The 18,895-nt window shown below is 47.9% G+C and overlaps 1 protein-coding gene across 1 annotated transcript in view; it reads right to left on the bottom strand.

Moving 5' to 3' along the window:
• Positions 1–18,895, bottom strand: part of LOC126298751 (uncharacterized) — a 38,514-nt gene that overhangs the window by 15,139 nt on the left and 4,480 nt on the right. Inside the window, exon 2 of the mRNA XM_049990196.1 lies at positions 1,295–1,891. Within this exon, the coding sequence (XP_049846153.1) occupies positions 1,295–1,882 (588 nt within the window). The 5' untranslated portion in view covers positions 1,883–1,891. The remainder of the gene's footprint in view (positions 1–1,294; positions 1,892–18,895) is intronic.

Raw genomic sequence — 18,895 nt, 5'->3', positions numbered from 1 at the left:
ACTGCTGTTTACACAGCAGGGAGAAAGAGGTAGACAATCGCCGTCATGTGCATCCCTACCACATGTTACACATTTGGCTGTGTTTTGACAAGACATTCTTATGTAGTTGAAAATGACACTGGTAGCAGCGCATTGGGTTCAGAATGTACAGCCAGACTGTGATAATTTCATAACCTGCTTTTATCTTGGATGGAAGCACCACTGTCAGACGTGATAAGAGTGCAGGTGGGCATGTAGGAGGGATCTATGTTTTTCATTACCCAGCAATGATACCCTGATAAGAGACAAGATTGGATTACAACCTCAGATGTAGAGGAGCCAGGTGTAAATTTCACCACAGGAAGAATTCAAAGTTCTATGGGCCTCTACACTTTCAGGGTAGCCATGGAGAAGCGAGGCAGCAAGCAGTTGGGCTTGAGAATCCGAAGTAGTATCCAAAAGCAAAGTGACATTCTGTAAACGAGATCAGGATTTCACAGGGCTAGGAATTTTATCAACACCTTTCTGAATAATAAAATTATTTACCACAATGAAGGACTGACTAGTATGTGATACCACGAACATCTGTGGTGAAGTGGGAAGGGTCTTTGAATCAGCCTCATTAAATTTACGTTTTGTAGACGTTGATTGAGAAGAGACTCAGTACGAGAATAACCCCACTTGACAACCAGCATCTTTCATGGATCACTTCTTCCAACTGAAGGCCCCCTTCACAAGGGGGCACACCCTCGTTAGGTGAGTGTTGACATCGCCAGTCACCTAACAACTGACAGAGGGACCAATAGGCAGTTTGGGCAAGCTGCAGCTCCGGCCATCACCCCCCTCTCCCTGCGCCTGGCCTGTACCAAGGGTACGTGTGAACCCTACCTGTCTATGTGGGGCTGGGAATTACGTTACCCCGTCACCTGTTACGCTTTCAGGATCGCATAGGGAGGAAGAAAAACACGAACCTCCAACACCAAAGCGAACGTATGAGAGAAGGGAACAAAAAAAAACAAAGGGGCAGAAGGTGAGACTTATGTCAGCGACAGAATGAAGAACATTCCCAGTAACACGCCGGATATGTTTCCCAAGGGAGGGGGGAAAATAGCAAGGCGAAAGACATGCAGCTCGGAATGGGGGAAATGCTGCAAAGGCTGGGGCCCCATGGTAGCCAAGCACAAACCCACCAGGGAGTGGCTAGCCCCCTGGGACTATTACACGATGCTGAATGAGTTATTCTTTCCCACTCCATGATTGGGTATTGTCGATGTAGATAAATTATGCAACAGTTTCAAACTAGTTTACAGCTTACCTGGAAACATGCTGTTAGATCTTCGCTGGAGTCTCCAGAAGCACGCCGAGTTGTTATGACGCAACATGAACAATCACCCTCGTCCAAATCTTCACAGTCCGACCAGCTGTCGTCGGACTCGTCGCTGCTGGAATCGCTATCCATTTCGGCTTCTGACAACCTTTCTGTGTACAATTTCTTCAATAGGGGGCGGTACTCCGAGCGGTCGAGTTTGGAGACCCTATCCGACAGGTTCTCCGAATTGTCGCTGTCCGGGTCTGATGCGCTGGTGTCACTGGATTCGCTCGAAGTGTCGTCGGCGTCTTCGTCGGTTCTGCAGTTTGCGTTACCACAAGAGCCTGCTAATCGCGAATTTTCGGAAGTGTTTTGGATCGTCTGCAGCGCCAACCGCTTAGGCTTTTCTTTATCATCATGCTTTGATGAATTTGCGGCGCTGCCAGCCGCGACAGCCTGCCTTTCGTCCTCTTTCTCACGCTCTTCCCGTATTCGCCTGCTGTTCCAGATGGCGTAACGAAGGAGATGCTGCCGCTCCCGACGGCACGTTTCGCTTCGCTGTCGGAGCTCTTCTGGTGTCATCGAACGTCTCATCACTGCGTCCTGCGAACAAAGCGTACTTTCTTTACGTATCTCAGGAGAGACAAAAAACTGGATTTGACTAAATACATCCTTTCAATAACACTAAAAAGTTTAACCATGTTTCAATCTTTCCAGTTGGCAAGAAGGACTGTAGGAAGTAGTTTTGGATTGAGTTATCCGTCATGCAAATAGGAACTAATTACGTTTCTCCCACGAGGTTCCCTCAGGCTTCTCTTTTCCTGTGTACATTAAACGTAATTTACGTTACCAGATGCCAAGTTTTTTTGTTTGTGGGTGATACAAAAAAGTCAATAGCAGATCAAGTAATATTTTAAGAAGTTCAGTTACGAAGAGTTTCACACATACATGGTTCTTAGTCAGCTGTCACCAAACTTTCTAAATACACTAAATGCCTGTCCGAACTTTTTCTTTACTCACAGTATGAAGAATGGCAACCAGAAAAGGCTGTCATTAAGGTCTGAGTGGCATAGGAGGCTATCGACCATTGTAGTAATATGCTTATATCTGAAATTTATCTAGCTAGGTTGTATAAAGTCCTATCAGCTGGACAAAGGCAACGAAGTGTGCTTCACGCGTTTCGGAATTATTTCCGTCTCCAGAAATGCGAAAGTAGGAGAAGGCGTTACCAGCACAAGTTTACAGACAGTCCTTGTGCAAACTTTGCATTTGGATTTCTGAAGATGGAAAATTCAGAAACGCGTCATGTGTACTTTGACGAATAGCCCTTCACCTCCTGTATGACCGACCTAGCCAACTGAAGTACAGCTCGACCCACATTTAATTCATTGGTATTACACCTCAGTCAGTTGAAAGGCACGATGCACAGAACTAAGTGCTCAAACAAACCTATCTAATGTGAACAGACGTCATACAGAATCATTAACTCAAAGTCAAGCAAAATTTTTCGAATTTCAGAAGTATAGAATAGGAATTGCTTTAAGTGTAACGTCCTGTAGAAGAGTTTTCAAGGCACTAGAGTAATCACTCTTTTCAAATACGAAGACTTTAAAGATAACGAATGTCCATTTTTGTAATTTTGGGATTATGGTGCATGTTTTAGAGGACAGTGTTAAAAATACTAAATGTCCTGTATTAACCGCGAATAAAAATACCTGGGAAGACTGAAAACCGACGAGAGTCTTCTGGTCTTATGAAAAATGGACCATTCTGCTTCCCTTAGATTTCTTTTAGCCTGTGGCTTTGTGTGAGTGGTTGGTGACTCCTTTGGTTATTGAATTCAGTGGAAGGCCTGTTGATTTGATCATTGCTAGTGAAGCTGTGTTACTGTTTTTAGTCAGTGTGTGAAGGTTGCTGTAAAATAGGATGAAGATCGAAGTCCACGACCATTCAGAATGCTAAGGAGGGACGAAAACACGGTAGATAAAATTCTGTAAACATTATGGTACAAACACATCGAAGATGAGGACTGTAGGTGCGCCAGATTAAAATGTTTGGAAAGTGAGTGAATTTTATGCGTTATTAAACAGTTCGATGTCTTACCTGATCGCGATGCACGGAGGACATATTTAAGTGGTTTAGTTGTGAAACTTTTGGAGAAGGCATCCTCAAAGTCTTAGCGAAACATACTATCCAGGAACAGTTAAGAGAATGTAGCAGCGTTATCAGACGGAAGGAACAAGTTAAAAATCGCGTCATGCTGCGAGCGATGACAAGGAATGCAATTCATGAGGATAGTCACTTCACAGCCGCCAGTCACGTTTTCTGACTAAGGCATCTGAAACTTACCTTCCAGAAGACTTCAATGGAAAGACGCTGAATTAAATGTACACCGATAAAAACAATCCAGTCTTATGACTCAAGTTTGCGAATTTTTAATGCGGAATACAGTATTTGTTTGGTTGGTTTGTGGGGGTTAAAGGGACCACACTTCTACGGTCATCGGTCCGTTTTTCCAAATACTAAAAACATCCACAGAGGATAAAAACGATCAACAGACGATAAGACAGACGACACAGAACAAGAGAAACGTAGACAAAGACCAGACAAGACGAACTAAAATCACACAGTGTGACGGTGGTTGACCGACCATACAAACAAAAGGGGAAAAGCCAACCACCGAGAAACATGAAAAAATCAGACAAATCTTAGGCCATAGGCCAGAATCAACACAAAAACACACACATTAACCGATAAAATCCCCCTGCCCAAATAAAACGCAGAACTATGTCCGCTATGGAAGAGTCGTCAGATAAAAGCGCAGAGAGTGTATCAGGCAGCGCAAAAGTCTGCCTGAACACAGTTAAAAGGGCGCACTCCAACAGAATATGGACCACAGTCAAGGACGCCCCACAACGACAAAGAGGGGGATCCTCACGACACAGTAAATAACTGTGCGTGAGTCGGGTGTGGCCAATGCGGAGCCGACAAAGGACGACTGATTCCCTGCGGTTGGCTCGCATGGATGACCGCCACACAGTAGTTGTCTCCTTGATACGGCGGAGTTAGTTTGGCACGGGCAGGTTGCGCCAATCAGTGTCCCATAAATCGAAAACTGCGGCGTAATAGTGCCCACAAATCAGTCGCCGGGAGGCCAATCTCCAGAGATGGTGCACTAGTAGCCTCTTTCGCCAGGTGGTCAACAGTTTCATTTCCCGGTATCCCAACATGGCCCGGGGTCCAAACGAAGACCACAAATCTGCCACAACGGGCAAGAGTATGCAGGGACTCCTGGATAGCCATCACCAGAAGATAACGAGAGAAACACTGGTCGAGAGCTCGTAAATCGCTCAGCGAATCGCTACAGATAACTAAGGACTCACCTGAGCAGGAGCGGATATACTCTGGGGCACGAAAGATGGCGACCAGCTCAGCAGTGTAAACACTGTAGCCAGCCGGCAACGAACGTTGTTCAGAATGGTCCTTTAGAGTTAGTGCATAACCGACACGACCAGCAACCATCGAACCGTCGGTATAGACAACGCTAGAGCCCTGATACGTAGCCAGGATGGAATAAAAGCGGCGTCGGAAGGCCACCGGAGGGACTGAGTCCTTCGGGCCCTGTGCCAAGTCGAGCCAAAGGCAAGGGCGAGGCACACACCATGGGGGTGTACGCAGAGGGGCCCGGAAATGAGGTGGTACAGGGAAACACTCAAGCCCGTAGAGAAGCTGTTTGACGCATACGGCGATCGGACAACCCGACCGGGGCAGACGTTCTGGCAGACGGACGACTGACTGCGGGAACAGGACACGATAATTTGGATGCCCAGGAGAGCTAAAAACATGGGCACAATAAGCAGCCAGTAACTGTTGGCGTCGTAACTGCAGTGGAGGGACACCTGCCTCCACAAGTATGCTGTCCACAGGGCTGGTCCGGAAGGCACCAGTGGCAAGGCGTATCCCACTGGAGGATTGGGTCCAGCAGCCGCAACGCAGATGGGATGCTCAGCCATAAGCCAGACTCCCATAGTCTAGACGGGACTGGATCAACGCCTGGTAAAGCCGTAGTAGAGTAGATCGGTCGGCGCCCCACCCAGTGTGGCTCAGGCATCGCATAGCGTTTAGATGCCGCCAACACGTCTGTTTAAGCTGCCGAATATGAGGCAGCCAAGTCAACCGGGCATCAAAACCACCCCCAAAAACCTATGTGACTCCACCACTGAAAGAAGCTCGCCGTCAAGATAAAGCCGCGGCTCCGGGTGAACAGTGCGTCGCCGGCAGAAATGCATAACGCAGGTCTTGGCTGCCGAAAACTGAAAACCATGGGCTACAGCCTAAGACTGCGCCTTGCAGATTGCGCCCTGTAGCTGACGTTCAGCAGCTGCAATGCCAATAGAGCTCTAGTAAAGGCAGAAGTCGTCAGCATACAGTGAAGCGGAGACAGAATTTCCCACGGCCGCAGCGAGCCCGTTAATGGCTATTAAAAACAGACAGACACTTAGAACAGAACCCTGTGGCACACCGTTCTCCTGGACTTGGGAGGAACTATATGAGGCCGCGACGTGCACGCGGAAGGTACGATACGACAGAAAATTGCGGATATAGATCGGCAGAGGGCTCCGAAGGCCCCATCCGTGAAGCGTAGAAAGGATGAGATGACGCCATGTCGTATCATACGCCTTCCGCATGTCGAAAAAGACAGCGACCAGATGCTGACGGCGGGCAAAGGCAGTACGGATGGCCGACTCCAGGCTCACCAGACTGTCGGCGGCGGAGCGGCCTTTACGGAACCCACCCTGAGACGAAGCCAGAAAGCCTCGAGACTCCAGTACCCAATTCAAGCGCCGGCTCACCATCCGTTCAAGCAACTTGCAAAGAACGTTGGTGAGGCTAATGGGACGGTAGCTGTCCATTTCCAAAGGGTTCTTCCCCGGTTTCAGAATGGGGACAACAAGACTTTCCCGCCATTGCGACGAAAACTCACCCTCGACCCAAATGCGGTTGTAAAGGTCGAGGAGGCGTCGCTGGCAGTCCACTGAAAGGTGTTTCAGCATCTGAGAGTGGATGCTATCTGGGCCAGGAGCGGTATCAGGACAAGCGGCGAGGGCACTGCGGAATTCCCACTCACTGAATGGAACATTGTACAATTCAGGATGGTGGGTGCGAAAAGAAAGACTCCGACGTTCTATACGCTCTTTAATGGAGCAAAAGCCCAAGGGGTAGTTGGCAGAAGCGGAATTCAGAGCAAAGTGCTCTGCCAAGCGGTTTGCAATGACGTCTGAGTCAGTACAAACTGCTCCATTCAGTGAGAGCGCAGGGACGCTGACAGGGGTCCGATAGCCATAGAGGCGGCGAATCTTGGCCCAGACCTGCGATGGAGTGACATGGAGGCCAATGGTGTACACATACCGCTCCCAGCACTCCTGCTTGCGTTGGCGGATAATGCGGCGGGCTCGCGAACGCAGCCGTTTGAAGGCGATAAGGTGTTCGATTGAGGGATGTCGCTTGTAACGCTGGAGCGCCCGCCGGCGAGCTTTAATCGCTTCAGCGATCTCCGGCGACCACCAAGGCACAGTCCGCCGCCGAGGGGATCCAGAACGGGGAATGGCAGATTCGGCGGCAGTAACGATGCCGGTGGTGACCGATTGAACCACTGCATCAATGTCATCGTTAGAGAGAGGCTCAATAGCGGCAGTGGAGGAGAACAAGTCCCAGTCAGCCTTATTCAGAGCCCATCTGCTAGGGCGCCCAGAAGACTGACGCTGTGGTAGTGACAAAGATCGGAAAGTGGTCACTACCACAAAGGTCGTCATGCACTCTCCATTGGACAGACGGTAAGAGGCTAGGGCTACAGGTCGAAAGGTCAATGGCGGAGTATGTGCCATGCGCCACACTGAAGTGTGTGAAGGCACCATCATTTAATATTGAGAGATCGAGCTGCGCCAATAAATGCTTAACGATGGCGCCTCGACCTGTTGCCACCGACCCACCCCACAGATGGTTATGGGCGTTAAAGTCGCCCAGTAACAAGAAAGGTGGCGGCAATTGAGCTATAAGAGCAGCCAGGACATGCTGTGCGACATCATCCGGTGGAAGGTAAAGACTGCAGACGGTAACAGCCTGTGGCTGTCCACACACGAACAGCGACAGCCTCTAAAGGTGTTTGGAGAGGTACAGACTCGCTGTGAAGAGATTTCAGGACATATATGCAGACGCCACCAGACGCCCTTTCATAAGCTGCCCAGTTCTTATAATAACCCCAGTAGCCACGGGAGGCGCGGGTTCGCATTGCCGGAAACCAAGTTTCCTGCAGAGCAATGCAGAGGAAAGGGTGTAGGCTGATCAGTTGGCGGAGCTCAGCTAGATGGTGGAAGAAACCGCTGCAGTTCCACTGGAGGATGGTGTTGTCCATGGCTCAGAAAGGCGTGATGGGACTGGGAAGGGACATTACGCCGCTGGCTCACCTGCTGCCTCCGATTTAGCACCTGTGATAGTGCTTTCCATGGCGTCTGATGGACCGGCGAGATCGAGGTCCTCAGCAGACGCCAGAATCTGCACCGCCTCCTCAGACGCAGATCTGGAAGGTTGCAGTGGGATGGCTGCCACCGCGAGTTCCTTGGGCTGAGAGCTCTTCTTGGGTTTCTCACGCCGTTCCTTGGGTCGCACCGACTGGGAGGGCTTCACCGATTCAGTCTTTGGGATGGAGGAGGATCGTGAAGCCCTACGACCAGCTGATTGCGGGCACTTAAGGCACTGTGTCGTCAGCCTTCTCGCTGGCGGAAACCTGGGAAGGGAGGGACCCAAGGGACCCCTTGCGAGCGTGAGAAGCCGAAGAAGTTGGAGACTTCTCCGGCTTAGAAGTGGGGACGGCCGTCCCCGATGGGTGGGATGGTGTTGCTCCTGAGCTAGGTGGCGCAGGAGCAACCCGGTGGGTAGATCCCCACTGGCGATGGGGCAGGAGGAGTTTTACTACTCGTCAATCCGGCCACAATTGGAGAAACAGACGGGGCTAGCACAGGTGTTGTAGCAGCAGTGTAGGAAGATGTCAGTCTTACAGGATGGAGTCGGTCGTATTTCCTTTTGGCCTCAGGGTAGGTTAGTCGGTCCAGGGTCTTTTATTCCATGATTTTACGCTCTTTCTGGAAAATTCGGCAGTCTGGCGAGCAAGGTGAATGGTGCTCCCGCAGTTGACACAGATGGGAGTCAGGGCACATGGAGTATTGGGATGTGATGGGCGTCCGCAATCTCGACATGTGAGACTGGAAGTGCAGCGAGAAGACATATGGCCGAACTTCCAGCACTTAAAGCATCGCATCGGGGGAGAGATATAGGGCTTAACGTCACATCAGTAGACCATCACCTTGACCTTTTCCGGTAAGGTATCCCCTTCGAAGGCCAAGATGAAGGCACCAGTAGCAATCTGATTTTCCTTCGGACCCCGATGAACGCGCCAGACGAAATGTACACCTCGACGCTCTAAATTGGCGCGCAGCTCTTCAGACTGCAAAAGAAGATCCCTATGGTAAATAAGTCCCTGGACCATATTTAAACTCTTATGGGGTGTGATCGTAACAGCAACATCCCCCAACTTGTCACAAGCGAGTAACCGTCGTGACTGGGCAGAGGATGCCGTTTGTATCAGGACTGACCCAGAGCGCACTTTTGACAAGCCCTCCACCTCCCCAAACTTGTCCTCTAAATGCTCGACGAAGAACTGAGGCTTTGTGGAGAGAAAATACTCCCCATCAGCCCTTGTACATACTAAGAAGCGGGGCGAATAACAGCTACTGCCATCCTGAGACTTACGTTCCTCCCACGGTGTGGCCAGGGAGGGGAACGTTTTCGGATCGTACTTCTGAGCGTTAAACTGAGCACGAGAACGCTTAGAGACTGCTGGCGGCTGGCCACCAGCGAGACGATGTACCACGCTCCATTGCGGGTCATCCGCCCTGATGCCACCTACTCCGACCAAGGGCCCTCCCCACGGGCGCCACCCAGCCACGGCAAGAGCCACCTGGCAGGATGGCCGTTGCCGGGAGTCCCGATACCCCAGGAGGATAGGCATCATGGCGAGTTAACGGGGCAGGCATCAATAGAGCGATCCCTGTGTTGTCAGGGGGCTACAACCAACAGGGTACATGGCGTCCCCACCACAACGGACTGGCTATCGTGCTGGATGTTAGGTAACATGTGGCCCATAGTCGCCGTCGGTGCAGAAAGAGGCACTGCACAGTGCAAGGTATAATCTGCACGCAGAAACAAAGTCATGCCCAAGAGATGGAGAGCAGACAGGACTGCAATTCAATGGTGTATAAGCTGGCGAAAAGTCTGATCGTAAGATGGACACAATGCACCAAGGAAGACGCCCTTCCCCAATCGGCTCGCTCTTTGGAAAATTGAGAGATGGAGGTCAAACCCAACAGGGGATCGTCATAGAAGGCCGAAAAGTTTGAGACTCCTTTTAGTCGCCTCTTACGACAGGCAGGAATAACGCGGGCCTATTCGAACCCCCGAACCCACAGGGGGAAACAGTATTTCATTTGGGTTGGTTTGTTTGAAAGACGGGGAGGGACCAGACTGCTAGATCATCGGTCCCCCTATCCAATTAAAGTAATTCCACAAGGGTAGGAGTAAAATAATCGATACATGCAAAACAGCTACAAAAAGGAGAAAGCCACAAGAATGACAAAAGTAACATTGAAATGTACAAAACCTGACAAAACCACAGAGATGCAAGAAACATGAAGAGATCAAAGCAAGAGATTACCATGGCTGGCTGACCACGAGAACAAAAATGAGAAGCCAGCCACTCTGCAACACAATCTCTGCCCTAAAAGGACTAGGGTAGAGGACATGGAGGAACAAATAACATGAGCTAATATTTAGATCAAATGATAAAACCCACCCTCACCAATAAAACGTAAAACTAAAGCTACTGTTCAGGCATTGTCGCCCAAAACCGTAGGTAGGGTACTGGGAAAGTTTGAAGCCCGCCGCAGAGCAACTAAAAGTGGGCAGTCCAGCAAGAGGTGGACGAATGTCATTTGAGCCACAGGCACACCGAGGTCAGTCCTCGCGCTGGAGGAGGTGTTAGCCATGTATGGCCAATGCTGAGCCAGCAGAGGACAACTAATTCCCTGTGAGAGGACTGCATGGAAGACTTCCACACATTCGTAGTCACCTTAATGACACGCAGTTTGTTGTGTGTAATGTTGTCATTTCCTCTCCCAAAACTGAAAAACCCTGCGTCGTAAGACGAACGCAGGTCAGTTTAGGAGTTGCTTTTCTCCAGAAGCGGTTTCCGCATAGCCTGTGGGCAATTTTGTTGCCTGGGCTTCCGACGTGACCTGGGGGGGGGGGGGGGGTCCAGACAAACACTATGACTGGACCATTCCAGGGTCTACATGGACTCATCAATACCAAAGGGTAGCACTGGTCGGTAGCTTGTAGACTGCTGAAGGAGTATACACAGAAGAAATGACTCCCAAGGGCATGAACGGATGTGCTCAAGTGCACGAGATATAGCCACCAGCTCAGCAGTGAATACACTTCAGCCATGGGGCAAAGAATGCTGTTCAATATATCCTCCTTGGACATACGCGAATCCGACGTGATCAGCCATCGAGCCATCGGTGTAAACCACTTCATGGCCTCAGTAGATGTCAAGAATCTAGAGGAAGTGGTAGCGGAGAGCCATGGGGTTAACAGTCCTTAGGGCCATGTGAAATGTCCAGACGAAGCCGCGGCCGAGGTGTACACCATGTAGGTGTACGTGAATGGTCCGTAAGTATAGGTAGTAAAGGCAAGGACTCCACTTCGGAAAGAAGGGATCCAGCATGAACTGCAATTGGAAGCCCTGACCTGGGCCGCCAATTTGGGAGAACTGCCATGGGTGGGAAAAGCAGACTGATTCGGATATGCAGGATAACTACAAACGTATGCAACTTAACTGGCCAGCAGTTACGCATGCCTAACCTGCAATGAATGGACTGCAGCCTCCTCAGGGACACTGCCACCAAACTCGTCCTAAAAGCTCCTGTCACTTGGCGAACATCACAGTTGTGCACAGCGTCGAGTAAACGCTACACTGAGGGCACTGCCAAGCCATAAACCAGACCCCCATATTCAAGGCAGAATTGAACAAAGGCTTTGTAGAGCTGCAGCAGCGTAGAGGGATCTGCACCCCAGTTGGTGTTGCTCAGGCAGCAAAGGGCATTGAGGTGCTGCCAGCACTTCCGCTTAAGCTGATGAAGGTCTGGAAGTCAATCGGGTGTCTAAAACTAGTCCTAAAAATCGATGTGTCTCCACTACAGGGAGTGGATCGTCATGAAGGTAAATTTCTGGTTCTGGATGAATGGTACGACACCAACATAAGTGCATAACATACGACTTTGCGGCCGAAAACTGGAACCCATGACTGCACTTTGTGGGTGGCTCGCTGTAGGCGCCACTCAGCAACACCAGTACTTGTTGAGCAGTACAAAATGAAGTTTGCATATAGAGTGGGTGATACTGACAGCCCTACAGCTGCTTCTAGACCATTTATTACCACTAAAAAGAGAGACTATATAGAACCCTGTGGGACCCCATTCCTCTGGACATGGAACTATGGAAGTCACCAACTTTGACACGAAATACAGAGCGACAGGAAGTTTAGGATAAAAATGGGGATGGGCCACAGACCCCAGTCGTATAATCTGGCCAGGAAATGTCGCCAGGTCGTGTCACATGCTTTGCGTGGATACAAAGATGGCAACAAGGTGTCGGCGTCTGGAAAAGGCTGTTTGGATATCAGACTCTAGGTACACAAGATTATCAGTGGTAGAGCGAACCTGCCGGAAGCCACCCTGACAGGGAGCCAGTACGCCAGGTGACAAGGACTTCACCCAACCGCTGACACCATAATTTCCAGCAACTTACAAAGAACGTTGGTGAGCGGGTTTCTGCCGGGTTTTAGCACTGGACTGATGGTGCTCTCTTGCCATTGCAATGGAAAACCGTCATCGCCCAGATCCGGTTGAAGATGAGATGCCGCTTGTAGTCAGATGAGAGATGTTTAATCGTCTGACTGGATCCGATCTCGCCCAGAATCTCTCAGGGCAATGTGCAAGGGCACTTAGGAGCTCCCACACTCTAAATGGAGTGTTATAAGATTCGATGTGGCATGTAGTGAATGGGAGGACTTTCCCTTCCAGCCGCCCTTTTAGAGTGCGAAAGGCTGGGGCTAATTCTGCGACAGATGCTTGAGCATAGTGCTCAGCAAAGTGCTCGGTAATCACGCCTGCGTCGGTAGGTAACACGCGATTTACGTTGACACCTGAACGCCTGTTGGGGTCTGGTACCCAAAAACACGTTTGATCTTTGCCCAGACTTTGGAAGGTGTCGTATGGCACCAAATAGTACAGATATCTCTCCCTACACTCCGGCTTATGTCGTTTGTAAGTTCGCAAAATCGAGCACGGAGCCGTTTAAAGGCTATGAGGTCCTTCAGGGAAGGGTGCCGCTTATGCAGCTGTAGATCTCTGCGACACTCCTTAATTGCTTCAGCGCCTTCCAGCGACCACCGAGGGGCTACCTTTCGCCACGGGGCACCCTGCCCCACAACCGATTTTTTGTAGTCACTCACTTAACCATCACATAGATGTTGCCATATGGCGGAGATTCAACGCTGACAGTTCACAGTTTCCCAGTCCGACCTGTTTAAAGCCCATTGGGACAGCGACAGGAAGGTGGGACAGCAGTCGCTACCACACAGGTCATGTGCTCTACAGTGTATAGATGGGAGAAGTCCTGGCTGCATATTGATAAATCAATGAGTACCATGAGCCACACTGAAATGTGTGGCAGCCCCAGTATTTAAGAGGCAGAGGTCGAACAGAGTGATGTGTTAACATCTCTGCCTCGGCCAGAAAGCATGCTGCCTCCACACAAGGCGTTATGGGAGTTGAAATATCCCAGAAAAGTTTAGGGAGTTTACTAATCAGTGCAGCTAAAACATTCAAGGGTACTGCACCGTCTGGAGAAAGATATACATTGCAGATAGTTATTTCCTGTGTCATTCTGACAGCCACAGCTTCAAGAGGGGTTTGAAGGGGCACAGGTTCACTACATACTAAGTTCATAACAGACGCAGACACCTGACACTATAATAGTCTACAGTTCCTGCAGCATCCCTTATGGCCGTGGAGGGCAGGGGTCAGCACTGCCGGGAAACAGGTTGCCTGGAGGGCAATACAGAAAGCAGGTGTAAAGCTAAACATTTGCTGTAACTCAGCCAGGCGGTGGAAAAAACTGCCGCAATTCCACTGGAGGATAACACCAAGAGACTGGAACGGCATGGAACGTTCAATGAGGCAGTTTTCACCTCCAGGTCACCAGCAACAGCGAGTTAAGTGCCTCACCATCAAGTGGGCAGGTATAGTCTTCGGGTTCTGAGAGCCGACAGGAATGCGACGAACTGATGGGGTGACAACTGTTCTCATAACGGCGGCGTAAGATATGGCCATAGCCACATAATGTAGGCTCTAAAATTTCATCTTAATCTCAATGTATGTCAGTCGGTCCAGTCTCCTATTCCATTGTTTCTTTCTGGAAAATTCTGTCTGGCTAACAGGGCGAATTGTGCTCTCTGCAGTTGATGCAGATGGGAGGCGGGGCACAGGGAGTTCTGGAATGTGAAGGACGTCCACAATCTCGACATGTGACAAAGTACAGCACAAAGATGGCTGAACTTTTAGCACGAAGTACTTCATTGGGGGAGGGATATATGGCTTTACACCACAGCAGTAGACCATTTCGATCTCCTCGGGAAGTGCTACTATTTAAGGCAAAGGTGAAGGCACCGGTGGAAACTTGATATCCCTCAGATCCTGTTGCACGACCCGGACGAAATTGACACCTCGCCAGTAAATTGGCGCTCAGCCGTTTGTCAGCCTGCGAAAGAAGGTACCTATGAAATATAATACCCTGGATCACATTTAAGCTCTTGTGGGGCGTGACAAACATACCCCAGCTTGTCACAGGCGAGTATTGCCCATGACTGGGCAGAGGATGCTGTTCTGATCAAGACCTACCCTGACTGCATTTAGGACAAGCCCTCCACCTCCCCAAACTTTTCCTCCAAATGTTCCACAAAAAACTGAGCTTTATGGATATGAAGATTCTCACCAACAAGGTACTGGGGTGAATAAGCTTCACTGCCATCCTTAGCCTGGCGCTCCTCCCACGGTATGGCCAGGGGGGAACGATTTTGGGTCATATTTCTTAGCACTGAAGTTAGAAATTTACCGCTGAGAGACTGCTTGTGTGACCACCAGCAAGAGATGACTTACTACGCTTCATGGCGTCTCATCCGGTCTGATGCCACCCACTCCGACCAGAGGCCCTCCCCACAGGCACCACCCAGCTGCAGCAAAAGCCATCTGGCAGGATGGCAATGCCAGGAGTACCGATGCCAAAAGGTGATGGTCATCTACTCCTTGGCATACGTGGAGAGTTATGGCGCAGGCAGCAGCAGAGCGATCCCCGTGTAGACATGGGGCTACAACCAACAGCGTACATGGCAGCCCCACCACAACAGACTGGCTATTATGCTGGATATCAGACGCAAACGTGCTGAAGTCTATTGTCGTCGACAGTGCAGAAAGCGATAGTGCTCAGAGGACGGAGGAAAACGCACCCAGGAGGGTGACCTCTCCCAGCAGCTGGAGAATGGGCAGGTCTCAGTGCATGATGAACACTGCATCATGTAAGGCGCCCTTCCCGTATTGGCTCGCTCTTCGGGAAAATTTTGAATAATGGAGGTCAAAACCTGCAGGGGACCATTACAAAGGCTGAAAGGTGAGACTTTAGTAGCCTCTTATGACAGGCAGGAATACCACAGGCCTATTCCAACCCCCAGACCTGCAGAGGGTTTCATTTGGGTATCCTAGATCAGATACAAATAGTCAATGTGATACCATGAATGCACGAGAAGTTTAAATACAAGAACTAGCTTGTTCAGAAAAATGAATGCTCTTTGCTTTAACTAAAACTGGAAAATCAAAGCAGACTAGGACTTTAGGAGAGCCCAAACGTGTAATGATAAACGTCTCTGCAGCCAACAGTGCTCGAAATTAAGAAGAAATTGACATGTATTTTCAAAGGACTGTACCTGTCCCAAATACAGCAAAGAACATTGTTTACTAACAACGTCGGAGGGCGGTATATTTAATATCCCTGTTTTCGCATCGGGATTCAATATTTTGTTAGACTAGTGCAGATGATGCTTAATTTTATATTTCACGTTCTGTCACCTGAAGTAAAACTGTACATTTTTGCGATTCATTTACTGGATGAAATGTACTTTAAATAGATTACATTATAATCTAATGTCAGCGCCTTGAAAAGGTTAGAATGACATTTCCAGTACGGGCACTTAACTAGTGACAAGAATATGGGATTAATATCACTAACTGCTCACGCGGAGGTACTTAAGGAGTGGTCTGACGCCGAAGGGCACAGTCGCTCGATACAATATCCATTTCCAGTTGTGGAATGCAATCAATGTTTCTACAGTGGAAATTCCTTTTATCTGACTGTACAAAAGGAGGCTGCCGTGAAGGTAGATTATAACCGGCCACGCGTTATGTCACAGATCTAGAAGCTACTATTAAAATTTGAAGTTGCGTGTCAACTATTTGGAATGCATTTATCGTTCTTCCCGCTTTCGTCTATTGACATTTTTGAATTTTGTCCTTTGTTGTGCCAGACATTCATGAACTTCACTACATTGTTAGGACCAGTATGTTCACTGATGTCGCCCTATTATGTAAGTCTTAGGTAATAAAGCGTTCCAAACTTTAGAATTCAGGTATCTCACTAATATTAAAATTGAGATTCATCGCTTTCCCAGATATTCATATATTTTTTCCTTAATGAAATTTGTCAAATTTTCCAAACGACTGTTCATGGCGACAATACCAGAAATTCACACGGAAATTTAAAGTCATGTTGCTCCAGAAAGATTTCAGTTACGCACAAAGTTTCAATAATTTGCCAGCAACCATTAAGTTTTCTATATCTCTTAGCCAACTGTCCGCTCAAGAACAACCTAAACGATTTATTGGTGGCTAAGTAAATCCTTAGGCTTTTCTTTGTATTTTATACTTAGCTGTCTTGTGTAGAGATTACTCTAATGATTTTTGCAAGATTTTTATTCATTTCAAGACCGTGAGTTTTGTTTAGGGTATATTGCAATTTTTAAAAATATTTTTATATGACGTCGAAAATTGATTTAACTATGGGCCTACGGACCAATAATTAAAACCTTATGTAAGAAGGAAAAATTAAGTTTACACCTAATGCCTTAAGTTAAACCGAGTGCATCATCTATGATGCAATAAAGGAAAGTCTACGGCATTAACAGATTTAATATTGCTCTACTCGCAGACGACGTAGCCAAAGAAATATACGGTAACAGTTTCAGAAAAATTGCCTCGTGTACTGAAACAGTACTTCGCAATTATTCGAGGTGTAACTGATTGCGATGTTCGTAAATTTAAGACCTGTATACAACGAAAGCGACATGGGAGGGGTTCAAAAACTCAGCCAAGAATAGAGTTTCTAGCTATGACCAACGTCGCTGATGGAGATGGCAACATAAGTCTGGTGTTGACACTTCGGTTCTTACGAAGTGGAAAGGAGGACTTAGGACATGACGTCCTGTCAGAGTAATGAGAAGTATATGTAAAGATGTGTCGTCTAATTTTCCACTTCCAGCCACCTTACAATCTGTAAGACTAGCGAACAGGCAATGAAACATTGTGCAACTTTAGACCAGCAGGTCCCCTGGTGTCACAGCTTATTTGGCTAATTTGTCTATAACGTCTCATACTCCTATGAATTTACCAGTGATTAACAGTGGAAAAGGGCGAATGTATTCTGGAGCTGGGTTTATCTACTAAATGAGTGCGAAGGTAACAGTAGTGATCAGTTCCTTCTAGTTTGTGCAAAGTTGTTTACACTAACTATTTAGCTAGGTTATCTAGCACATGATTAGAAAGAGCTGTTTTAGTACTAGTGATTTAGAAGACCGAAACGATTACTACAAAAGCTGGGAAGTTATTAAATTTATGATCACAATACCAGACTATCAAATGAGTTAGCCCCAGCTATAACGGGTATAGCATTATATCATACAGCTGTTTTCTGCTACCCAGTAAGGTCATTATCTGTGAAACCTATTTGTTGACAATCCATGATTGAAGATCATGGAATAAAATCCACGTAAGAGGTCTGCGATAGAAAATTTAATTTAACAATTATAACCAGCAGATTCATTAACAAAATTAATTTGGTTTTGTTCAAACATGGCAATATTTATCGAAATAATAGTTATTGGTAATGTCAATTTTTTTCTTAGCATGTTAGGCATCAACTTACCTGTTGACAGGTCAGCGTAACATTTCGGGCCGATACTATGTGTGCTACCTTAAGCTCTCTTCACTGAGAGGGTGTTATCGCTCCCACGCGCTACACCCTTGCACTTTAGTGACATTTAAGCCTACAGTCACCGGGCTAGTGACTCTCTATCCCGCAGCTGACGACCAAGTTCGCTAAACAAGAGCTGAATCAATGTTGAAGCTCCCCACGGTGCTCGTCGCTTGGGACAATCCAAGAAGCGCGTGTAGCTTTTGGAATGAAACACTACGAGGATTACCGCGTCACTGTTCTAACAGGAGGTTCAGCTGTATCGTCTTCGATTTTTGTGGACTTCAGCGTGCAAGGAAAGGGATCGAGCTATTGTTATGCAATGCAGTGAGTAACTACAATATGCCCAAGCGACTGTTAGGAACTGGCTAGAAATTCAGTAACGCTGTTTCCACACATTAAGAAAAATCTACAAAGTAACTACCACGATACCACGTCAGGGTTCTGCCAAAGCACATGCAGAATAACGAGGCCTGATGTAACTTTCATATCTGAGAAGGAAAGCATTTAGTGTTGAGCAAGAGACAACTACCAAGTTAATTTGACCAAATGGTATCTTAGAATCTCACCAGCCGGAATTTACAACAATTGGCAAATTAAGGCATGCTTAACAATTTTAAAGACCTGACCACTTCTTTCTGTTCAACTTTGGCAACACGTTCTAAACACAGGCCTGTCAATGCTAGCAGTGTGATTTGCCGTTCAGCACAATCTGGCAACTACGCTGTCCAATATACAACCTGAAGTACGTATTCTAGGACACCAGGAAAGAGGGTTCACAACTCATAGGAAGAAAGCATCTGCTATTAACACGCTGTTGCCAAAACCGATGAAGGTGTGTCTCTGCAGACGAAAGCCTGTCAGTTTAAAAAAGGAGCAATTTCTTTAGAGTTTTAGATTACACCAAAAAAGTCAATATTTAAGCAAGTTCGTTATCGGTCTCGCCATAGCCCCAAGGTATTGAAGATACACCTGTCTTAGCCTGTTCCAGAATAGTATCACCTGGCAAAAACTTTCACAAAAGCAGCAAGTGAGCTGAAAAACTAAGTGGCAGTCTAGTCATTTGTGGACAATAGTTTGCCAAGAATAATTGATCTACCTACTCAATGTATATGATGAATTGAGAAAATTCATTTT

This window comes from Schistocerca gregaria, chromosome X (assembly GCF_023897955.1).
Source record: "Schistocerca gregaria isolate iqSchGreg1 chromosome X, iqSchGreg1.2, whole genome shotgun sequence".
In the NCBI taxonomy this organism is placed as follows: domain Eukaryota; kingdom Metazoa; phylum Arthropoda; class Insecta; order Orthoptera; family Acrididae; genus Schistocerca; species Schistocerca gregaria.
This window is presented reverse-complemented; position numbering and strand designations above follow the sequence as displayed.